This window comes from Gasterosteus aculeatus, chromosome 17 (assembly GCF_964276395.1).
Source record: "Gasterosteus aculeatus chromosome 17, fGasAcu3.hap1.1, whole genome shotgun sequence".
Lineage (NCBI taxonomy): Eukaryota > Metazoa > Chordata > Actinopteri > Perciformes > Gasterosteidae > Gasterosteus > Gasterosteus aculeatus.
The window spans coordinates 12,294,296-12,318,950 of NC_135705.1; the positions used below are offsets into that span (position 1 = coordinate 12,294,296).

Below are 24,655 nucleotides of genomic sequence, written 5' to 3' on the forward strand. Positions count from 1 at the left end.
GCCAAAGTAGGAGGGAGTCGTCTGGAAACGACCAGGCGGTTACTCCAAGGACTGTAATTCTGCCGAATCAGCTCAAAGAGGAGGACAACAAAGCCCTTGGCCTTGGCTACACCCTGGAAGATGACAAGCTTCATGTAATGGTTGGGATAAACTTTTCAAGAAGGAAGAGGAAAATGAGACTTGGCCAAGACCTTCGACTGGAGCAGGTGAGAGCTCAGACGCCAGACCCATTGACACGACGAGAGTTACTCAGCCAAGTTTCTGGACTATATGACCCGATTGGCCTAACAACGCCTGTGAAACAGAAAGGGGCCATTTTGGTTCGGAGAGCATTTCAAGAGGCCAAACCCAAATGTAGCACCAGCAAAGACACTTGGGATCTTGCGCTATCAGAAAAGCTCAGAGAAGATGCCATCAGCCTTTTCGAAGAATACGCCAAGCTGAGTAAGGTCAAGTTTCATAGAGCCCTTACGCCAGCAGGTGCACCGGCTGAACCTGATGCAATCACCTTCTCTGATGGCAGCGAGCATGCGTATGGTGCCGTCCTGTACCTACGGTGGGCCTGTAACCAAGGGTCCATGGTGAGGCTGGTGGAGTCTAAAGCTAAGTTGACCCCTTTGGACCACAAGGGGGAAGCAGTCAAGTCAGAGCTTTGTGGAGCAGTATTCGCCGCCCGGTTAAAAAAGTACTTTGAGCAACATGGCCGGATTCAAGTCAAGCAGTGGTACCACTTTGTTGACAGTCAAACAGTCCTTGGTGCAATTCAACGTGAGAGCTATGGCTTTCAGACTTTCTTTGCCAACAGGATTGGAGAAATCCAAGGCAGCACGCAACGTCAGGATTGGTGGTGGATCCCTGGAACGCTCAACATTGCTGATATTATCACTCGTGGGGCTGGTACAAAAGATTTGGCTGAAGGTTCACCATGGCAGCAAGGACCAGAGTTCCTGAGTTTACCAGCAAATGAGTGGCCAATTAAGTCTGCAAAGGACGTATCCGCAACTGCCAGAGAGAGTGTTGGAAAGATGCAAAAGAAAACATTTACTGCCGTACTCGCAAGAGCTCAGGTGAAGAAAGGGCCACCAGACCTGGAGGGTCGGAGACCACCTGCTGGTGCTGCTGTCCGAAACCTGGTGGATGAAGGACGGTTCAGCAACCTGACTCACCTGGTTAAAGCGGTTGCCTAGGTCTGGAGAGCAGCTAAGTGCTTTGCAGCTCAAAGCAGGATCTTGGGGACTCCAAAGTGGGAGGCAGTTTCATCAGCCGGGGTCATCACTGCAACAGAGCGCCAAGACGCCTTAAGAGACCTTTTTCTTGCTGCACAAGAGGGCGTGACCTTTCCAACAACCACAACGGACCGGTTGGTAGTCTTCAAAGAAGAAGGAACGGGGCTACTAGTTTGTGGTGGGAGGGTCCAGGCTTTTAATGAGGACCGAGTTAGTGTTCCCCTCTTACCTTACAGTGCCTGGGTTTCAACATTGTTGGTTCGTGAAGCTCACAGCAGGGGTCACGAGGGAACAGCTGCTACTCTACTGAAAGTGAGAAAGAGAGCATGGGTCATCAAGGGACGGAGAATTGCTCAAAAAATCATTGAAAACTGTGTGATTTGCAAGAAAGCCAGAGCTAGAAGATGTCGCCAAGTGATGGGTGATCTGCCTCAAGAGAGAACCAGGCCAGCGGCTCCATTTGAATTCACGGCAGTTGACCTGTTTGGACCGTATCTGGTCAAGGATGATGTGAAGAAGAGAGTCCGGATGAAGGTTTGGGGCGTCGTATTCTGCTGTATGGCCAGTAGAGCAATCCACACAGAGCTGGCCCACACCATGTCGACTGAAAGCTTTCTGATGTTCACAGCAATTCCAGGACATCCTAAGAAGATTTGGTCCGACCCAGGAACCAATTTTGTTGGTGCCAAATCTGTTCTGGAGGAGTTGTATCAGTTTCTGGATGGTTTGGATAGGCCTGCTGTGGAGGAAACTTCAGCTCAAAATGGAACCAGCTGGCATTGGGAAATCCAGCCGGCTGATTCACCTCATCGAAATGGCTCTGCTGAAGCAGCTGTTCGAATTGTGAAGAAGGCGTTCCAGAGTCTGGGGAGAGAATCAGAGCTCAGTTACAGCGAACTTCAGACGACACTTCAGCTCGCTGCTAATCTGTCGAATGAGCGCCCCATTGATGCCAGGGTGCAGAGCTGTGAAGACACCGTGCAGTACATCACACCCAATGCACTCCTGTTGGGGCGGGCATCATCGAGTGGTGACTGGAAAACATTTGTGTTTACGAGCTACCCCTATAAGAGGCTTCAGGAAATGCAGCACCAGGTCAACAAATTCTGGAGGTCCTGGAGCCAACTTGCCGGCCCTAATCTCTTCGTGAGGAGTAAATGGCACACTACACAGAGGAATGTTGCAGACGGAGATATTGTTTGGCTGTGCGACCAAAATGCATTGAGGGGTAACTTTAAGCTTGGGAGGGTTATAAGTGTCAACCCAGACTCCAGAGGCATAGTACGGGATGTGAAAGTCAGAGTTGTGACAAGCTCCTGTATCCCTCAGGTGAGACCTGCAACATCAGCATCCAGGCATCTTGCCTCCAGCATCTGGAGGGACGTTCAGTCCACAATTCTTCATCGGGACGTTCGACGATTGGTGGTTCTGCTGCCAGTGGAGGAGCAGGCAGGAGGCCAAAAAGGGGATCTCTGACCACAAGGTCACTGTGCGATCTTTCCAGCGGTTCTCGTGGGAAGATCGAGTGGGAGGTGTTGAGTTGAGTTGCAGACCGAGCCCCTCTCTGGCTGGGAGGTAGGTTTAGGTGGGTCTCTCAGGCTGGAGGCGGAGATTTTAGTGCACCAGGTGGAGAGGATCTGGTGATCAGGGGGGTTGGAGTCACTCACTCACAGGACAGTGAAGAGCGAGCAGTGTGAGAAAGCGAGATTTGAAGAGCTTGGAAAGAGGAGACTGCAGGAATAAAGCTTGCAAAGGCTGAAGAAGGAGCCGGTGAGCTTTTGAGTGGCTGACTACTTATGGCATGAAATGCAAAATCAAATGTCCATATATTTAATGTGTTTTAAAAAGTATTCAAGCTAAAAGTAATTGGATAAAACTTGATTTGTGTGTATTCAGCGGAGTTAAAATCTGGTGAAGTTTAAAGGTTAAAATCATCATTAAATAGTGTTTTAAAAATGTATTTAATTTAGTATTGGGATACTTTAAATTTGGGTTGTCTTTCTACTTATTTTGGGGTTAATTTCCAGTAGATTATAAATTAAGTATGTGATGTTGGGTATGTGAATTGATTATGGTTTCTTGGGTTATATTTCTTTGACCTTATATTCATGTTTGTATTTCAAGGTTTTTCACCTGGTTTGACTTGGACAATTTTAAAAATAAAAAGCAAGAAAGCAAAGAAGTCCGAATCTTGGTCATTGAGTGGAATCCAGTGGAATCCATCACCTCCCACAGTTTCTCTCAGGGGACCCGGTCATACGCCTTCTCCAAGTCCACAAAACACATTGTCACGGTGCGGATTCTTGGGGGGGGGCGTACAGAGTCGGCACGACACAGCAGGTACAGATGCAATATGTTTATTTTGGTTTCTTTATGTAGAATCTGCGAGCTCTCCCGGCGTCTCGCTCTCTCGCCATTGAACCCCACTCCTGCTCTCCGCTACTGAAACCACAATACAAAAAGTTAGTGTGCAATCAACTCAGCTGAGGCCAATTGCCTCCACCTGGCACCGTTCCCTGAGCCACTCCCTTCTCCGTCCCCTCTGCAGCCGAGCCAAACCACGCCCGCCACCACACACATGTAGACTGGATGAGCATACTCCCAAGCCCCCTCTATGATCCTGGAAAGAGTGAAGAGCTGGTCCGTTGTTCCACGACCAGGACGAAAACCGCATTGTTCCTCTTCAATCCTTGGTTCGACTATCGGCCGAACCCTCCTTTCCAGCACCTTGGAGTAGACTTTACCCGGGAGGCTGAGTATGTGTGATACCCCTGTAATTGGCCCACACTCTCTGGTCCCCCTTTTTGAAGAGGGGTACCACCACCCCGGTCTGCCACTCTTTTGGCACTGTCCGAGACTTCCACTGTCATCCAAGACAACCCCCCCTTGCTTTTAGCATCTCTGGACGGATCTCATCAATCCCCGGGGCTTTGCCACTGCGGAGTTGTTTGACTACCTCAGTGACCTCCACCAGGCCAATTGACGATGATCCCTCCTCCGCCTCCAGCTCTGCCTCTACCAAAGAGGGCGTAGTAGTTGGATTCAGGAGTTCCTCAAAGTGTTCCTTCCACCGCCCGATAACCTCCTCAGTCGCGATCAACAGGGTCCCATCCTTGCTGTACACAGCTTGGATGGTTCCCCGTTTCCCCCTCCTGAGGTGCCGGATGGTCTTCCAGAAGCACTTTGGTGCCAACCGAAAGTCCTTCTCCATAGTTACCCCGAACTCCTCCCATACTCGCTGTTTTGCCTCCATCACCCTCCGAGCCTGTCGGTACACTGCAACTTCCTCCGGAGTCCCACCGGATATCATAACCCGGCCTCCTTCTTCAGTCGGACGGCTTCCCAGACCACCGGTGTCCACCACGGGGTTCGAGGGTTACCGCCCCTTGATGCACCTAAGACCTTGAGGCCACAACTCACTGTCGCGGCTTCAGCAATGGAGGTTTTGAACATACACCACTCTGGTTCAATGTCCCCTACCTCCACAGGAATATGAGAGAAGCTCCACCGGAGGTGTGAGTTAAAAATCTTTTGGACCGGGGCCTCCTCCAGACGTTCCCAGTTCACCCTCACTACACGCTTGGGTTTACCGGGTCTGTCCCGAGTCTTCCCCCATCCTCTGACCCAGCTCACAACCAGATGGTGATCAGTTGACAGCTCTGCCCCTCTCTTTACCCGAGTGTCCAGAACATGCAGCCTCAGATCAGACGATACGATTACAAAATCGATCATTGATCTTTGGCCTAGGGTGCTCTGGTACCACGTACACTTATGAACATCCTTATGTTCGAACATGGTGTTTGTTATGGACAATCCGTAACTGGCACAGAAGTCCAGTAACAAACACCCGCTCGGGTTCAATCATGCCTCTCCAGTTATCTCCATCGTCGCCCACGTGCGCATTGAAGTCTCCCAGTAGGACTATGGAGTCCCCTACTGGAGCCCCATGCAGGACTCCATTTAGGGTCTCCAAAAAGGCTGAATACTGAGCTGCTGTTTGGTGCATATGCACAGACAACAGTTAGAGTTTTCCCCCCCCCACCACCCAAAGGGGTAGGGAGGCGACCCTTTTGTCCACTGGGGTAAACTCCAATGTAGCAGCACTCAGCCGGGAACTTATGAGTATCCCCACACCCGCCTGGCGCCTTACACCATGGGCCACTCCGGAGTAGAATAGAGTCCATCCCCTATCCAGGAGTGTGGTTCCAGAAGCGAGGCTGTGCGTAGAGGTAAGCCCCACCAGATCCAACTGATAACGCTCCACCTCCTGCACAAGCTCCGGGTCCTTCCCCCCCAGAAAGGTTACGTTCCACGTCCCCAGAGCCAGCATCTGCCGCCCAGGTCTGTTCCGTCTAGACCCCCCACTGTCACTGCCACTCCCTCAACCACGCTTTGTCTAAATCTACTTTTGTTAGTGCTTTTCTATTTCCTCCAAATGACCTTCAGCAAGCTGGTGTCCTATAGCTATCAAGCCCCTAGGAAGAGCGTCGGGCTTTGAAGCAAATTTTACAGTCAAGAGATGCCATGGGGCCCAAAAAACATTATCACATAGATTTACATTGGGATGGAGACCTCTGCAACTTAATGGATATAATTTTTTACGCTGAATCCTGAATCCTTTTTTACTGAATCCTTTTTGTTTTGCTATAAAATTATGATGATCATACTTTTTTCACAACAGTGTGGATTTAAAGAGGGATCTTTGAAGCAATACTTAAAAGATTCTAGTCAGGATGCCACAGTGGAGCGTTAAAAGCAATTGCTTAATAATTTAAATAGCTATGTCATTATTTGTGCAGCTCTGAAGAGAAGTATGTGTTGTCAGTGTGATGAATATCAATTATCCAAGACAGTCCAGAGGAAATAGGAACATATATAAGTCAACAGCACACATTCAGTCATACAAAGCCAAAAAGCATTATTATATAATTTTTTTTAAAAGTTCAAATTCATCCAGTGGGATCAGACTTTCATGCTTAAAAGTTAAATCCATTAGTAAGGTGCAAGGAAGGAAGAAAGTCTTTCTAAATTCCACATGACGGCAGCTTCTGCAGGAAACCTTCAGAGGAGTTTAGTATGATTGAGCTCCACAGCTGTTGGCCAGTAAGGCCGACAAATGAAGGACCCTGGTTCACGAAGTACTCACTGTCTGTTCCCTCCAACACTTCACTGCAGAACGAGGAAAAATAATTGGCAAGTCAAAAAATGATCACTTCATTTGTGATGACTGCTGAAGCACCCGCCTTGCAAGTGCCGACACGTTGTCAAGCACACAGAAACACATTCACGCTTTTTGCATATTAGCCTTTGAAAGGGCAGACGTATTGTTGAGATAAAAAGATCCCTTTCTCCTTACCACATCATATACTCTCTCACAGATGTTGACGTTGTGTCGTCACAGACACTAACGGTTTGTTTAAGTTTAATAAAAATCCCAGGATTATCCATAGCTCCTTCGGTTCGGAGAGGAAGGGGGGGGGTTACAATTGCAATCTGCACATAGCAACGGCATGTGCATGCGTGCGTGTGTGTGTGTGGATGAAAAAGAATAAAAGCGAAAGCAGGTAGAAGTTGCCAGTGGCGAAGCTTTAGACAGACCACCATAAGAAATTAAAGACGTGTTTTTTGTGACAGTGACGTCTCATACTTTATAACATTATTCTGTTGTATAATACCCCTAACAAGGGGTATTTATTTATACCTATGACCTATTGTTGGTTATTTGTCAGTGCATGTTTCACACACTTGTGCTTTTTAGCATTTGAGCAGTTTTGGGGAGACGCACAGAGTTCCTAAAAGACAGAAGGATGAAGGGATGAGTTAGGGGGAGCGAGAGTTGGCGGTTGAGCCTCTTTGCCATGATTGAATGAGACAGGGAGCTCAAACATCTGTTGGTGGATTTTGGCTGAGCTCCTGTCTATTTGTGCATCCCTGTGGAATAAGGGAAAGTAAAATCAACACGCTGACCCATTTTCCCCCTTTTCCTCCCGATGCTCCTTTCCTCCCACTTCCCTATCCAGACTTGTTTTTTGCCTGCAACGTGATGCTCAGGGTCAACAGAGATCCAGATAACTTTGTGAGTGTGCACGCGTGTGTGCGTTTGTCGCAGATCTGAATATTAGAAGCACAGGGTTGTAAGAATACGTGTTCAAGAATTGGAGCCTGATCGGGGTTATCAAAAATTCAGCCGAACAACTTCTCTCGTTCTGGGAGATTTATTTGTCAGATCACAGGTCAAGTACCAGCGCTGCATTTGCAAAGGCAGGAGCAGTTCAGGCAGCACGGAAGAAGGCGGAAGAACAACTAACATCAGCAAGAACATCATGTTTTATAACCCTTGAAAGACAGAGAAGGAAAGATTTCTATTGGCCCTAAACTGGCGTAGAGGAGGACCTTCCACCCCCCGCATCTAAAGATCCGGTCACATCCAATGTCCGGACTCCTGACTTAACGTAAACATCGACGAACAGAGTGTGTATGTTGAATAGTGTTGGTGTGTCTCTAAACCCCCCTTAGGCTGGCGAATCTGCTAGTTGACCCGCAGACCTTGCATTCCTCAGCCAGGACAGAAACTGACTCCCCATCCTGTCAGACTCGTGTCTCCCTGCTCTGCACATCCTGCTTCCCCCCTTACCTAACTCTTAAATCAAGACAAGACAGCGAACCCCCAACTAAGCCTATGAAAAGAACTTTTGATTATCAGGGTGAAATTAGAGAGACACATTTGTGTAATGACACATCGGATGTCTTAGTTTCATTACTTTTTTTAGCATACTCCTGCAAAGAATAACTGCGAAAAACATACTTACTCCGCACTACAATTTGGTAGATCATATAGGTCATATATACAGTATATCTGTCAGACCAGGACTTTAAAGAGGACTCAGGGGCAGAAGGGTGAACATATTAGGCCGTCTTTATTAGGCTATCCCACACTGGGTGATAAAATAAACAGCAATGAAAAAATATATAAGAAACCTATTAACAAAATCTGAAAGAAATTATCTATAAACAGAAAATCGCTCTTCACAGAGGAATACCTAAAAAAAACCTCAAAATCACTACATTAGGAGGAAAACCAAAAATGCTATGAAAAAAACAAACCAAAAATCACTCGTAAGGAGGCGAGGCGAGGCTCACTGCGTCTGTGGTGGCAGGCTTGGGTAGACGAAAGGTCGAAACACTCCTGCACAAGAGAAAGGGAGACGCAGACTATAAGACACATGAGGGCAATGGGAAACAGGTGGACACAATCAGGAATCAGGGGAGACAATTCGACCGGTGACACATGAGGAGGAGCAAGTGACCTGAAACGAGAGGAAGGTTAATCTTTCAAAATAAAACGGGAAATGACAAGACAAAACATGGAGACAAGACAAAACCCCAACTTGACCTCAACAAGACTAGTTCAATCCCAAATGAAAAGAAAACATCCAGATAAAGAGCTATTGAAGTTTATATACTGAAATAATAAAACACACAGCAGGTTAGTACTGGAGTTCCATTAGAGCCGTCTCCCAAACAATCACAGTTCACGGAAGAATCTTTTTGCAGCTCAAATGTACAATACGTGGAAGTTTGAATAGTGTTGGAGATGGCTCTGATGAAACTACATGAAGTAACATATCGCACACTCAACATTGGTTGTGGTTGTGGTTAACTTTCCTTATATGGAATTGCTCCATAAGGTCTCAAGACCTAATTTATGCATTCATCTTGTTCAGTACATATATTTGATGTTATCTTGTTCAAAGTGCTGCTATTGCGGAACAATGGTAACAGTATCTCAGAGTTGCATCTGAAATCTCGTTTGTACAAAATGAGAGAATGCTGGACTGAACATTTTTTCAACCATTCTATTTTCTGAATGACTGTAGGGATCCAGAAACCACCGTGGTCCAAATTCTAGTCGCTCGTTGGTAGTTTCTTAAATGTCGCTGTAAGGCACGTCTGAAGTGCTAAAACGCTTTAGTGAAGTGCAAAGCTATCTGTCAAAACTGAGGAGTGTGAAGAATGAATATCAATAAATCAAATGGCGCTCAGGTGAAATATACTTTTCTCACACAGCCAAGAACTCATTTTGAATAATCTAGTGTCTCTATGTAATAATGAAAAGTCCCCCTCCCTCTGGATTTTATGTATGTGCTTTGATTGTCAAAGAGAGTAAAATAACATGGTTTCTGACACCATTGTTTGTTTGTTTTTTGGAACAACTTTTTTGATTAGGGCCATTCGTTGCGTTTTCAGTAATGATGATTCGATTACTCCATATTCAGTGTGGCACATTTGCTGGTGGGAAAAGCCAACAAGGACTCAGTTATTTTCTATTGCAGAATAATGCATTTTGCATATTTTTGTCTTATTTCAGCTGGACAGTTCTCAATACATATCAGATGTGTGTCAGCACCGGTTTAACTCCAAATCTTGATCTATTCATCCAGAGGAAAGGGTAGCCTATTAGAATATTGTAATAAAGTACACTAAAAAATATATATTGCAAGTAGCAGTCAACAGTAAAACAAAACATCACAAAAGCAGAAAACATAGACACGTAAACAATGTGAACACCAGGGGGGTATTCCAGAAAGCAGTTTATGTGAAAACTCAGATTCTCAAAACTCAAGTTAACCCTGAGATCAGGGAAACTCTGAGTCATCTCATCTGAGTTTCTACCTGTCTCCTCCCACACAGTATTTTAATGAGTGTTGGTGTAGGCTACAGCGTCACATTTGAAATGACTTCGATGGGTATAAAATAAAAATGTGTCTGTAAGTGTCTGTAAGTGTTGCACTTTTATTTTTTGTTGTCATGGTGACTCGTGGTATCGGGGCTCCATTGATGATGGCTTTTTATAATCGTCATGCACCCGCTTAACTCAAGGTGAACATACTCAGAGTTAATTGAACTAACGCAGATCAGCTGTTCTGGAACCGGATACTCAGAGTTGAGTAAGTCAACTCGGAGTTCTGGGATAGACACTCAGAGTTTGTTGAACCTCCGATCTGGAATACCTCCCACGTCTGCTGCAGATACAACAAAGTATTACCCAAACACTGCTTAGCGACGACGTGGTAATTGAAGTTCTCATCAGCGTGTTACTCACCTGTCTCCAAAAATCTCTTCCTGGTTCAATTCTCTTCTGGTTCCTCCTCAAAGCGTAATATAACCACTCTGCTCTGCCTTTTTGGTTCAACTATGCTCCCACACATCCAAACATGTTTTAAATCAATCGAGGTTCACCATCGCACCAACAATCTCGCACGGCTCACAGGACGTACATGGTCCTCAGTTTACACAGGTGGGTCCGAGCAGAATGACTCAGCTGCTGCAAGAGCACACCACTTACTACTTCCTTAGTCAGGACCCGAGAGGGAAAACGTAAGCTGCTATAATCTCTGAACACACAAATTTCAAGGCTCTATCTGTATGAGGCTTTGACACTCACTCAATGACAAACTTTGCATTTATTTAGTCTGTTCCTGACAACTCCAAACTTGTGTGTTGGAGAATCAATCTATTCCTGATTGTTAAATCAGTTTATTATTCTATATCGCGTTGACCTAGAATCTACAATTTAACTAGTAAAGATACAGATTTTACACCAAAAATGCATTTTGTACCAGTATCTTATTTGCTAATTCCACCGCTACGTTTTTAATTTTTTTATTGTAGCTACGAGGACTTTTTTTTTTTTTTTACTTAAACTAATATTATTGCTTCCGAAAACCCGAAAGCCGGTACTGAGGGGCCCAGAAGGGGCACAGCTGAGGTTGTGTTAATGCAAATCAGATAGCACAGTACACTTTGGATCATCTCTGCTCGCTCAGACCCCATCTTCTCACAGGTTCACAGAAAGCATTTTCAGACAGAAGCCCTCAGAAAACATGTTTTCTTTTACGAGAAGCCAGACAGCAGTGACAATTATTTCAACTTTCCTCAAACTAGCAGCAACCTGCTCTGCGCCAGGAGTCTACTTGTGCCACCCATAAATCTGTTAGCAATGCCTACATGTGTTCCCACCTTGAGATTAAAGCTGCACATGTGCTCAGCCTCCTCAAAAAAGGTTTATGTTGATCACTGATACAGCAGTAACCTCTGTATGGGTGGTGTGTGTGTGTGTATGTGTGTGTGTGTTTTGTAGGAGTTTGCCACCCTGACGAAGGAGCTTAACATATGCCGGGAGCAGCTGCTGGAGAAAGAGGAGGAAATATCCGAGCTGAAAGCTGAAAGAAACAACACCAGGGTACGATTGTGTGCATATGCAACATGTGTGGTGATGCAGATAAAAGCAAAGTTTCGAAGACTTGAATTAGTATTCTCATCGGTTGTGCATGCATTCATGTGTGATTGTGCTGTAGCTGCTGTTGGAACACCTGGAATGTCTGGTGTCTCGTCACGAACGCAGTCTGAGGATGACCGTAGTGAAGAGACAGGCACCCCCACCATCTGGAGTTTCCAGCGAGGTGGAGGTCCTCAAAGCCCTGAAGTCGCTCTTTGAACACCACAAAGCTCTGGATGAAAAGGTGGACAGACACACACCACATATATACAGTGGAAAGGATTTCTTCCCTTGATATCTTTTCAGAACATTTTACATTAGTCTGGTCACACACTCCTCATTTTTTGCTATACTCCCCTTCTCACTGATTAATGCTTTTTTTGTTATCTGTTAAAACACAGTACTTTTTTATTTTCATAGTAAAAGTTTGACATTGAAGTGACAAGATTGTCGCTGAAATGCTTTTAATTTGAAAAAGATGTAAGTTGTGAATTTTGCATGTAACATGTAAAAACGGAAGAAAATGAAAAATTTGAAATTGAAAATTCTAAAACTCCTGTTCTGTATTGGTGAGGTAAAAAGAGGAGCTTTTAGTAACCAATATAATATACTAGTGTAGTCAATTAAGACTATAACACGAAATAACGTGATCAAAATTGGAGGCCCGCAGGCCGAAAGAACAACTGACCACCATCAGGACAAAAAAAATTACGTTTTGTACTTGTTGTTAGATATAGAAGAAAATATATTGGCCCTAAACTGGCGTCGAGGAGAAGGTCAATCAAACCGAATTGAGAGGCTCTCCCTATATTAATGGGGACAAACACAGGAACTACACAAGCAAGGAGTGCAATTTACAAACTTTATTCCAAGTATTAATTAATAAAGAGTTTACACCCAGTGTGGGGCAGGAGGAAACGGTTGGTAAGTTTATCTAGCTCTAGAAATAGGATAAACCAAATGGCTTTGCATGCTTCTCTAAAAAACCTCTTGGATAAAACAAAATACACAGGTTTCACCAATAAACCTAGTGTTTTTAGAAAAAAGCAACTTTGTTGAGGTATCAATGTACAGGGTTCCCCAGACTCACCCGGTCCTCAACTGCCCACTACAAACGACTGCCAGTATGCAGGCAAACAAACGCGCCCCCCTCAACTTCTTCTTCTTCTTCTTCTTTTTTGTTTACTGGCAGATCGCACCAACTTAAAGGTGCATATACCGCCACCTACTGCACTGGAGTGTGAGGCCGGTCACGGCCTCCCTTCTATATCCTGTTGTACAGCCCCGTGTTCCTGAGAAAAATAAATACTGCCTTCATTACTGCCTCCTTCCCTTTTCCACCCCCAAGCACCCCACCTAAGTCCCAGCCCCGCTTTGTCTCCCTGACACTACCATACAACACCACCCTCTCCTTATCATACCTCCCACAGACAAACAGTACATGCTCAACTGTTTCCACCACCTCACATCTGTCACACAAACCTGTGTCATGTTTTGCCACCACTCTCAACGTGCCATTCAACCCTGTGTGCCCATACCTTAACCTACTCCACACTACCTCTTCCCTCCTGCACCCCATCATTCCCCCAACCTCCTTCACTGACCTATTTATACCCCGGAAGTGCCTCCCTTTACCACCTTCACCCCACTGTCTCTCCCACTCCGCAATCCCTGCTTCCCGTATCAACGACTTAACCTCCCTGCGCCCTAACGACACCCTTACATCCACCTCAGTCCTCCTTACAGCACTCTTTGCCACCATGTCAGCCACCTCATTACCCTCCACTCCAGCATGCGCAGGAACCCAGCAGAACCTCACCTCTACTCCCTGTCTCTCCAACCCCAGCAATATCCCCATCAATTCTCCCAGTAGGTCTTCCCTGTCAGACCTACCATCCAGAACACTGCTTAACACTGCTGCTGAGTCTGAACATATCAGCACCCTACATGGTGTCACATCCTCCACCCATCTCAACCCAATGATCATAGCCACCATCTCTGCTGTATACACCGACACATTATCAGTGACTCTTTTACAGATACTCACACTGAACTCAGGCACATGCACTCCTGCACCCACTCTACCCCCATTCACTACCTTAGCTCCATCAGTGTACACCCTTACAAAACCATAAAACCGTTTACAGACATACTTCTCCACACACACACACTCACGTCCCCCTTGCCCCACTCCCTCCTCTCCTCCATCATGCCTACATCCACTCTTGGCATCGGGAACATCCACGGAGGGATGGGCCCCAATGCAATCGCTGGCCCTATCTCTATCCCCTCCAAGCCATACTCTGTCACTTTCTGCCCTATTGTCCACCCATACATCCTCAAACTACTCTTGTCCCTCTCCCAACACTCCCTAGTTGCCACAACCGCCGTGTGGCTTTCAGCACACCCCTTCAGCCTGCCCCAATACGACAGCGCCAACTTGTCCCTCCTCAAGCTCAGTGGCAATTCCCCTGTATCCACCTGCAACACCACTACTGGAGTGGTCCTGATAGCCCCCACACACAGCCTCAGTGCTCGTGATTGCACCCTGTCCAATCGCTGTATCACCGTCTTGGCCGCAGCTCCATAAATAAAACACCCATAGTCTATCGTGGATCTTACCAGTGCCTGATACATACACAACAGTGTCCTCCTATCTGCCCCCCAGTCTACACCTGCCACAGCCCTCATCAGATTCAGCACCTTCCTGCACTTCTGTTCTATAAACTCCACATGTTTCCTCCATGTGAGCCTTCCGTCAAACCATAATCCCAAATATTTAAACTCTAACACCCTTCCCAATTCTTGGCCATACATGTGTAACCGAACCTCCCCCACCCTCCTTCTCGAGTACACCATGAAACACGATTTAGTCACCGACATCCTAAAACCCCATCTCTTGGACCATTCCTCCACCACATCCACCGCCTCTTGCATCTTCCTCATTACAAACTTTTCATTCTTACCTCTCTTCCACAAAGCCCCATCATCTGCATATAGTGCCCTACCCATACCTCTCCCTACATCCCTAAACACATCGTCGATCATGATTGTAAACAACACAGGGCTAATCACACTGCCCTGTGGGGTGCCATTAGCAACCTCATACCTCTCTGACAATATTGTCCCAACCCTCACCTGTATGTACCTGTCAAACAAGAAATCCAGAATCCAATTATACATTCTGCCCTCAACTCCCAATGCACTTAACTTCATTAACACCCCCTCTCTCCACATAGTGTCATACGCCTTCTCTATATCAAAGTACACCACCACCATCTTCTCCTTCATAGCAAGTGCCTTGGCTATCTCTGTGCTAACCACCACCAGTGCATCCATAGTAGACCTTCCTCTCCTGAACCCACTCTGTGCTTCACTCATCAATCCCTTACTTTCCAGGTAGAACTCCTTAGCAGCCCTAACAACCATCTCAATCCGTGCCGACTTTTTCTTCACCTGTTCACTCATATTAAGAATATGACACATAAATGCCAAAAAATCCACCCGTTTCACCACCAGTGTCTCTTCTGTAACTGAGCATCCCCCATGACTACACTTCTTATCTCCCCCCTCCACCACCTGCCCCTCCCCTCTCCCTGTGATCACTCCTGGCTGTTCCTGGGCTCTTATTTCTTGTTCCCTCCTGCTGCCTTGGCTTTTCCTTGCTGCCTCTGCATATGTTACTTTATTTACTATCTTGTATCTCTGTACCTCTGCCTCTTTTCTCTGCACAATACACCCCCCATATGCCGCACTATGTTCCCCGCCGCAGTTACAACACCTTATTTTAGCCTGTGCTTCACATTTCCCATACTCATGTGGGCCCCCACATTTAGCACACCGACACTGCCCCTTACACACACTGGCCACATGCCCCATGCGTTGACACTTGAAGCACCTTAGTGGCGCCGGCACATACTCCCTCACAAAGTAGCTCACATACCCCAGACACACTCTACTGGGTATATGCCCATCAAACTCCACCATCACCGTAGGGCTCTCCTCTCCGTTCCCTTTGTTTTTATTTGTCATTCGTTTTGCCTCCACTACCCGTCCTCCTTTTACTTCTTTCTTGAATTCCTCCATTGTTATATCCAGCGGTACCCCCGTAATCACCCCCCTGCTCTTAGCCCTTCCACCCGGTACGTGACACTTCACCTTCGCTCCATTCAGCGACGTCAACGCCATTAACTTGCCTTGCTGCGCCCACTTAGCAGCAAAAATCAGCACTCAGCCCAACACACCTCGCATCTCTAACATGTCCCACCTCTGCTTCAATAGCTTTAGATAATGCTATCGGATTCAGCACTTTCCTCGTAGGCTCATCAAACACAGCCATAACTTTCCATTCCTCCACCTGCTCTCGCCTCTTATCCCTTCTCATTCTCTCCGCACCCCTCTGGTCATCCCCATCCGACATTGACTCCCCGTCTTTCCTACTACGTTTCTTCTCATTCTTCACCTTCCACTTTACCTTATTCCCCGCATGCATTTCTCCCTCCTCATTGTCCGACCTCTCACTGCCCTCCCGCATATCCACCTCGCTTCCACCCGAACTACCCGCCATGCCAACCTCAGTCACAGCGCAGCTGTGCAATCAACCCTCCGCCCCCCTCAACTCTTATGTCTTCCTCCTCTTATTGCCAAGCCCCGCCCTGCATGATTGGTAGAACCCAATCACTGGGACTGCACCTGATAGGAGAGGAGTGAGGGAAACACAAAGACAGGAAGGGGAAAAGTGTCTTGCCCCAGAGTGACAAATAAACAGATCTAAATGGAAATCAGGGATTGTGGTTTGAGATAAAGGAGAACGGTCATTCTACAGAAAAGGTGGAGTTCAGGCAGTACAAATATTCTGAAATGTATTTCTCCTTTCATTCCAAAACCTTCCTTGTAATGTATATACAATGTAATGTATTTCAACGTTTTTTTAACCATGTGGATGTTATATTTAATATTTGTAATGTTTAATGTAACAAGACATTTTTATAAAAAAGGGCTCGACTTCGATGAAAGACAAAAGTGATAAAGCAATTCCTAGATCTTAGTTTTTTTTATTTGCCAAAATGTAACATTAAATGTTAGATGAATAAACTTAGTTTTATCATGCCAAGGACAGTCTTTGTGCTAATTGTACATATATAATTGATGCCGTTTTTAAGTTAACGTAAAGGATTTTGGTGTCTGTACAAGTGAATGACAGCACTTTCAACTTTTTTTGTACAATGACCCATAATAAAGCACGTCCTCATGTTTCTGTGCTTTGTCTTGGTGTGTTTTGTCAGGTACGTGAGAGGCTCCGTGTGGCTCTTGAGAGAGTTTCCACCCTGGAGGGACAGCTCGCAGTTAACACGCAAGAGGTGAGGTGTGTGAATGCTTGTGAACAGGACTGTGTGTGTGGCTGTGTTTGCATGTTCCTATTTGTAGTTATTGGTAAGGGAAACATCTGTTCAGTCCCTTGAAGACATCTGGTGAAGTCTGATCTGATATATGCTTGAGGTGTCACACTGGGTGGGAGGCTCCATCGTCTCAGCCTTCTGTTCATACACACATGCACATCCAAACATGTGCATTGCACAAACTCGCCCTCTGTAGTCTGTAGAGACATCATTCGAAAGGTAAATAAATGTTAAATAATCCCAGCAGGCTCAGTTAAAGTAAAGAATTCCAGTTGGTTACGTAAGATATGAAGTCAAAGCTTGTTAAGTCACACTGATCCCACTGATTTTTTATGAGTAGAATACCCGCATTGAAGCGACCCCCCCCCCCCCTCCTCATATTCATATTTGTAGTTATGTAAAAATGGTGGGGCATGTTGACCGAAGCATGCTGGCAGCCTGGAAGCCAAGCTTCCGTTTCAGGAAGTTTGTTCACTGAGGGAACAGTAAAGAATAAGTTTGCTCACTGTTTTTTTCTTTTCTTTTTAATCCATATTGCAGTTGAACATGGTGAGACAAAGGAAGGATGTTGACTCAGTGGAGCGAACAGATGGACCCAAACCTATGTGGAAGGTCTTCCTGGCTGTGTGATTGTTTTTCTGCTCTGTGCTCATATGTCTGCAGAGTATTTGTCCGTCCGGCTGTCAGTCACCGTCTTTGCATCTCATTTCTATATTTCCTCAGCAGATTAACATACCTGCTCTCACACAAACACAAACAATTGAGCTAAATACAGCATGAATCTTCCTCAACCTTTTTAGTTTATTCTCATGGCGTTATTTGAGCCCTTTCCCTGGTTTGTGGCCAGCCCTGAACGGAGCACACATTATGTAACTGTGTCTTGTTCCATCAAGGAGTAACAAACATCCCTGTGTCTCATCAACGTCAATGTCAATATACAGTTGTTTCATTAAAAGACTAATTAAACTTGCAAAGCACAACATACCATTAAGAAGAGAAGAGCATCAATCTGTGCATAACACTCAACACTTATATATTTGTTATATACTTGTATATTTAGGTCACACGACTTTATTAGTTCTGCAACAACTTTCTACACCCTCGGCCAATAGTGTTCCAACTTGTGTGTCTCAGTCCAAAAATACCCTTTAGGAGAGAATGTGTATATACTGCCAATAATATTGTGTGTCCACCTTACAGAGACTGCCTAACGGCTCTATAGATTCCCACGATGGAGGCAGCCGCGTGTCGGAGCTTCAGGAGGTGTTGGATCGGACCAATAAGGAGCTGCTTCAGAGCCGTGAGCATGCTGCCTCTCTCAACTGCCGTATGGCCGAACTTGAAGCAGAGCTTGCAAATGCACGCCGAGAACTAAGTCGCAGCGAGGAACTGTCAATCAAACAACAGCGGGAACAGAGGGAGGTGAGAGCAGAGGAAACAGTGTTTTATTCTGGAAGCGAGCCGTGAGAACAGTAGGTTACATACATGTGTATCTCAACGAATCAGACTATTGTGGAAAAGTTGATTTATTTCAGTACTTAAAAAATTAAATCTGCATTCCCTCCTTCTGGAGGGTGTCAATGACTGTTTTCTGGACTGTTTTCTTCACAACTGTCAAGTCAGCAGTCCTCCCCACTAGTATTGTGTGGCCTCCTGAACCTGACTGGGAGGCTCTTGAAACTTTCTTTCAGCTGATGAGTTTGACATAATTTTGGAGTGTTACGTGTAATGAATCTATATAATACTGTATATGAGCTTCTCTTTTGGATTTGACTTACTGAAATACATGAACCTTTCAATGATGAATTCATAGAGATTCATTTTTTAATACACATGTGTTACCCATGCTACTGAGTTCTCAGTTTTTCTCAACCATATCATACTAATCTTCTTTTTATGTTATTTTCATCACAAATAGTAAAGTACAATGTCTTCTAAGCTAATTGCTTAAATGCAATTCACTATAAAAAATTATATTGTTAACATATTTTACCTGAAATGTGGGATTTGGCCCAAACATGAAGAGATAAAGTATACCAGTCTTAGCTTTTGGACTCACCATGTATGTTGCTGAAGATTTGTGTCTCCTGATTTCACTGTGCTTGTTTTTGTGTCTCTGTACTGACAGAGAGAGGATATGGAGGAGAGGATAACAACGTTAGAGAAACGCTACCTGGCTGCTCAGCGGGAGACCACACACATCCACGACCTCAACGACAAACTGGAGAATGAACTGGCCACCAAGGACTCGCTGCACCGACAGGTAACACAACAACACTAGCTGTAGGGGGTTCATGACTAGAATTCAACCACAGTTCATTATGCCTGCAACAAGAGCTTCAGTCGAAATTTACAAAAATGTGCTGTTTAATAACTTTGCTATGTTCAAGCATCCTTGGATGCATAACTAATGTGTTGTTCAGTTACACAGCAAATGGCACATTGTCTTGGGTGGATTCAGGCTAATTGCATGTCATGCCTCTACTGTGTCATCTGCAATGAAGCTACAATAGTGAGAAACTCAGAAATAAAGCGTGGCAGTGATTGTGAGGTATTGAAGAATGTCAGTGTGTACGCCTCAAGGTTGATGAGTAGTTCAGAGTCTATGTGAGTTCAGCTCCACATGGGGAATACCTGAAACATCCTCCATTTGTTACCATTTGCCGTGTCCTTGCTACTCGCTCCACACTGCTCCACACTGATTACATCTGCCTTGTGATCACCCCATGTCCCTCTTCTTTCTTTCCACTGTGTGTGTCTACGTGTGTTTGTTTGTGCATGTCAGAGCGAGGAAAAGGTGCGCCAGCTGCAGGAGATGCTGGAGATGGCGGAGCAGAGGCTGGCTCAGACCATGAGGAAGGCTGAGACACTGCCAGAGGTGGAAGCCGAGCTGGCGCAGAGAGTAGCGGCACTTTCCAAGGTAAGACACACACACAAATGTAGAAAACACCGCAAAGGGTGCCGATTTAAAACGAGATGGATCGCTTACATTTACAGAATACATGGTAGCACGTATATGTTGACAGTTGCACTTAGATGTGAGTGTCTCCCTCTGCAGGCTGAGGAGCGCCATGGCAACGTGGAAGAGCGTCTCAGACAGCTGGAATCACAACTGGGGGAGAAGAACCAAGAGCTAGGAAGGGTCTGTGTGTGTTGTGTGCACCGGCCCTGCAGGGTTTCTCTGACCTCTCACTATGTTGTGTGTGTGTGCGTCGAAGGGTTGGGGGGTTGTGGCTGTGTGTGGGCTGATGCTTCACATTAGTTGGACGCCTTGACTCATGCCACTGTGCTCTCTGATGCATACACATACCAGCACACAGGACAGACACACATATGAGGAGCCCTTCCATTTTTCCGGTGCATTGTTGCATGAATTTGCAAAACAATCTCTATTGGCTGCTATCTTTAGACTCCGAATAATTCACGCAAGGCTAATTCCTCTCTCTCTCTCTCTCTCTCTCTCTCTCTCTGTGTCTCTGTCTCTGTCTCCGTGCAATCTCGTGACTATATTTAGTTAAAAGAGCTCTCTTAAGATGCAAATTTGTGTTTGTGTGTCTGTGTTAATTCTCTTTGTTGAAATTACTGTGAAATACATATTTAATAGAAGGCATCTAACCCTTAGCATCGTCATGTAATAATTAAATAAGTCTAGCTGTGAGATCCATTGTTGGCCAAGAGGACCTGTATCTGGCAGCTGGTGATCTTGTGCTCAATACACACCATCTTTTAATCCACACATATGCTTGATAGCTGCAGAAATACATTCAAATGGAGTCTCTGTCAAAAGAGAACATTTGATGATGTCCTTCCCACATGTCTGCTTCTCTCTCCGCTCACCAGGCTCGTCAGAGAGAGAAAATGAATGAGGAGCACAACAAGCGTTTGTCAGACACCGTGGATCGTCTGCTCACTGAGTCCAACGAAAGACTGCAGCTTCATTTGAAGGAACGCATGGCTGCTTTGGAGGACAAGGCAATGCATCCATCCATGCAGCAGCTCATATTGCTGTATTGCCTCAAAGAATAAATGCATAAAAGTATAACACAGGTTACACTTGGACACACAGATTTGTTTTGACGCGGTCTTGTGAATTCTCTTGTTCAGAACTCTCTCATTCAGGACCTCGAGAACTGTCAGAAACAGCTTGAAGAATTCCACCATACCAGGGTCAGTGAAACTCAAACAATCACCTATTCACAGAAAAGTACAATTTTCTTTTCAATTTCAATTATAATGCCCCATATCAGGAAAGGTTTTACTTGTATATAAGTGCTGGCCTATTAAACTGTCCCCTCACGGCCCAACTCCAGCTAGCCGATTCAGTTTTGTTTATAAATAAATACAATTTTAAACCTGAAGAGAAATAAAATCACATGGATACATTTTGCCACAATAAAATCTTCAAACCAGCAGAGCACTCATGTGCTGTCAGTAAAATCCGATCACAGCATGCTTACATTAGATTACATTACATGTCATTTAGCTGACGCCTTTATCCAAAGTGACTGACAATAAGTGCATTCAACCATAGGGATACAAACTCAGAAGCACAAGAAACAAGAAAGTGCAATTTCCTCAAATAAGCCAATTTACAATTTGCTATAGGTAAGTGGCGTTACAAGTACAATTTAAGTGCTACAATTTGTTAGTCTTTTAGTCGAGGTAGAGTCTGAAGAGGTGTGTCTTTAGTTTGCGGCGGAAGATGTGAAGGCTCTCTGCGGTTCTGGTGTCTTCAGAGAGCTCGTTCCACCATTTAGGAGCAAGGACAGCAAAGAGTCGTGATCTAGTCGAGTGTTTTGCTCTCAGTGAGGGAGGAACGAGCAGTTTTGCAGATGCAGAGCAGAGAGTGCGGGTCGGGATGTAGGATTTGACCATGTCCTGGATGTAAGCTGGACCCCATCCATTCACAGCATGGTACGTGAGCACCAATGTTTTGAAGTGGATGAGCCACCGGTACCAGTGAAGAGAGCGGAGGAGTGGAGAAGTGTGGGAGAATTTCGGAAGGTTAAAGACCAGTCGAGCTGCTGCATTCTGGATGAGCTGCAGAAGTCGAATGGCGGTAGCGGTGAGACCTGCCAGGAGGGAGTTGCAGTAGTCCAGGCGGGAGATGACAAGAGCCTGAATCAGTACCTGCGCTGCCTTCTGAGTGAAAAGGGGACGTATTCTCCTGATGTTGTAGAGCGTGTATCTACTGGATCGTGTTGTCGCAGTGATGTTGGGAGTCAGGGAAAGTTGGCTGTCGAGTGTGACGCCGAGGTTCCAACCAGTCAAAGTGGCCAAAGTCCTGGGTCGGAGAACTTTTCCCGGAAAGAGAAGTAGTTCAGTCTTGTCAGGGTTGATTTTCAGATCGTGGGCGGACATCCACTGAGAGATGTCAGTCGGACAGGCAGAGATCCATGCCGCCACCTGGGTGTATGAGTGAGGGAAGGAGAGAATTAGTTGGGTGTCATCGGCATAGTTGTGGTAGGAGAAGCCATGCGAGAGTTGGTGTCGAGCGAGAAGAGGAGGGGACCCAGGACGGAACCCTGAGGAACTCCAGTAGTAAGAGGACAAGGTTCCGGCGCAGATCCTCGCCAGGTTACCTGGTAGGTTCGGCCGTCGAGGTAGGACGAGAGAAGGGAGAGAGCAGAGCCTGAGACACCAAGTTCCTGAAGGGAGGAAATAAGGATCTGGTGGTTGACTGTGTCGAATGCAGCGGAGAGGTCCAGAAGAATGAGGACAGAGGAGAGAGCGGTGGCTCTAGCTAGGAGTTGCTCTGAGACAGCAAGGAGAGCAGTCTCTGTGGAATGGCCTGCCTTGAAGCCTGACTGGTGGGGGGTCAAGGAGGTTGTTACAGTTGAGATAGGAGGAGAGTTGGTTAAAGATCACACGTTCAAGTGTTTTGGACAAAAAGGGAAGAAGAGAGACCAGTCTGTAGTTGTTTTCTTCAGAAGGGTTGAGAGTAGGTTTCTTCAGGAGTGGGTTAACTCTTGCCTCCTTCAGAGAATTGGGAAAACAGCCAGATAACAGAGCATTGTTGATGAGACAGGTGAGGTAAAGAAGAAGGTCAAAAGCAATAGATTGTAGAAGATGTGATGGAATGGGGTCAAGAGGGCAGGTGGTCAGAGGGGCGGAGGTTACTAGGGTAAGAATTTGGTTAGGAGACCGGGGGGTGAAAGAGGAAAGTGAGGGCGATAGAGGTGAAGTCAGTGGGGCGCAAGTAGTAGGAGGTGGGTTTGAGAAAGAGGAGTGTATGTCAGCTATTTTCTTGGAAAAGTAGTTGACAAAGTCTCCCGGAAGAAGCGTGGAGGGGGGATAGTTGGGGGGGCTTAGTTTGGGATGAAAGCCACGCTTTGTATGCCGCTGTCGTCGCAGGCCAGTAGGTAGCTAGCCGGTGTCCAGACAACCAGAACTACCTCACTGTGTCAAGTCTCCATACATAATGAGACTAACAGCTTAGTAACATTTTAAAATGGACATTCTAAGTGAAAGCTTTCACTCTATAATTTTACTTTTAATGGAGTAGTTTTAAGGAACAGTGTTGATACTATTACTCAAGTAAGCAATCTGAATGCATTGCATTTAATGCCTTGGTCTCCCTCAGGAACGGCTCATTGGAGAGATTGAGAAGTTGAGAAATGAGATCGACCACTTGAAGCGTCGTAGCGGGGCGTTTGGAGATGGAGCTCACCCTCGGTACACACAGATGCACCGTAGACCTCCTCCACACATGCTCTCTCATATATACACACCATCTAACATGGCATAACAGTGCTATATGTATTCTTGATTGAAAGCTGTTCCATGTGTCTCTCAGGTCGCACCTGGGCAGCTCCAGTGACCTTCGCTTCTCCGTGGTGGAGGGCCAAGATGGCCACTACAGCACAACTGTGATCAGGCGGGGACACAAGGGCAGAATGGCAGCGCTACGAGACGATCCAAACAAGGTGTTAATGATGACTATGTCAGGCTAAAACAACCAAACAGTTCTTTACACACACAAACAATGAGCAGGATGGCAAACTAACAGATCACGTGATCATGATCATGTATCAACTAACCCTAACCACATGCAACTCCTGATCCGTGCTTTTATCCAGGTTCATGTCTGCTGCTAACAAGTGTCAGTTCTTGGCTGCCTAACTTGCCATTGTCTACTAACCTCTGTCTCTCTGTCTCTGTTTCACCTGCTGCCGTGGTCTGATGTAAGTCCCTTGTTCATTCATTTCTTCTCTTAACTGGGCACATACTTCCACAAGTGTCGTGCCGTTTTTTCACATGTAATCAGAATAAATCCCCATAGCATATTCTTCAGGTATTCATTCATGATCAATGTATGTTGTATTTAACAATTTTACTGCGTGTACAGATGTTAGAGGTCACGTGTGCTTTCTGTGTCCAGGTGTGCGCTGTGTTTGAACAGGAATACCCGTCTCTGCGTGGAAGCGTCAGCCACCTCCAGGGCAGCGACATTGAGGCAGAGTCAGACCTGGAGGATGATGTTAGCTCAACCCTGCTTTCCCCCAGCGGCCAATCGGACGCTCAGACTCTGGCTCTCATGCTGCAGGAGCAGCTCGATGCTATCAATGAAGAGATAAGGTGACACAGCACAGGCGCATTAGATTACAGCACCTGACAGCTTTATGATACCCAAGGGGAAACTTAGTCAGTGCAGCGGCGAGAAATCAGAGAGAGATAAAGGAGAATAAAGTAGTAAAGATAGTACAACCAATAATTGCAAGAAAAGGGACGTTTTGAAGAAACAATAGCGA

At 45.8% G+C, this 24,655-nt stretch overlaps 2 protein-coding genes and 1 long non-coding RNA gene across 24 annotated transcripts in view; 2 read left to right on the forward strand and 1 right to left on the reverse strand.

The window, feature by feature from the left end:
- Positions 1 to 24,655, forward strand: part of ppfia4 (PTPRF interacting protein alpha 4) — a 61,849-nt gene that overhangs the window by 27,654 nt on the left and 9,540 nt on the right. For 16 of the 22 annotated variants that reach the window (XR_005714550.2, XR_013453203.1, XM_040203928.2 and 13 more), the window contains exons 3-15: positions 11,368 to 11,469; positions 11,585 to 11,749; positions 16,791 to 16,865; positions 17,445 to 17,516; positions 18,105 to 18,326; positions 19,033 to 19,167; positions 19,690 to 19,824; positions 19,963 to 20,046; positions 20,745 to 20,876; positions 21,009 to 21,071; positions 23,488 to 23,579; positions 23,701 to 23,830; positions 24,286 to 24,482. Coding sequence is in view for 20 of the 22 variants with exons in the window: in XM_040203928.2 (XP_040059862.2) it covers positions 11,368 to 11,469; positions 11,585 to 11,749; positions 16,791 to 16,865; positions 17,445 to 17,516; positions 18,105 to 18,326; positions 19,033 to 19,167; positions 19,690 to 19,824; positions 19,963 to 20,046; positions 20,745 to 20,876; positions 21,009 to 21,071; positions 23,488 to 23,579; positions 23,701 to 23,830; positions 24,286 to 24,482 (1,604 nt within the window). In the remaining 2 variants the exon portion in view is untranslated. The remainder of the gene's footprint in view (positions 1 to 11,367; positions 11,470 to 11,584; positions 11,750 to 16,790; positions 16,866 to 17,444; positions 17,517 to 18,104; positions 18,327 to 19,032; positions 19,168 to 19,689; positions 19,825 to 19,962; positions 20,047 to 20,744; positions 20,877 to 21,008; positions 21,072 to 23,487; positions 23,580 to 23,700; positions 23,831 to 24,285; positions 24,483 to 24,655) is intronic. The other 6 variants (XM_040203933.2, XM_040203937.2, XM_040203939.2 and 3 more) reach the window with 2 other exon arrangements.
- Positions 1,496 to 2,879, forward strand: LOC144388945 (uncharacterized). Its single transcript, XM_078092229.1, has 2 exons — positions 1,496 to 2,454; positions 2,556 to 2,879. Exons 1-2 carry the CDS (start codon positions 1,644 to 1,646, stop codon positions 2,768 to 2,770), a joined length of 1,026 nt encoding a protein of 341 aa, XP_077948355.1. The 5' UTR covers positions 1,496 to 1,643; the 3' UTR covers positions 2,771 to 2,879.
- On the reverse strand, positions 12,753 to 16,108 carry LOC120835222 (uncharacterized). The gene is made up of 2 exons (XR_005714551.2): positions 16,079 to 16,108; positions 12,753 to 12,797 (listed from the first exon to the last, which is right to left on the reverse strand). It is a non-coding gene; the product is annotated as an uncharacterized LOC120835222 (long non-coding RNA).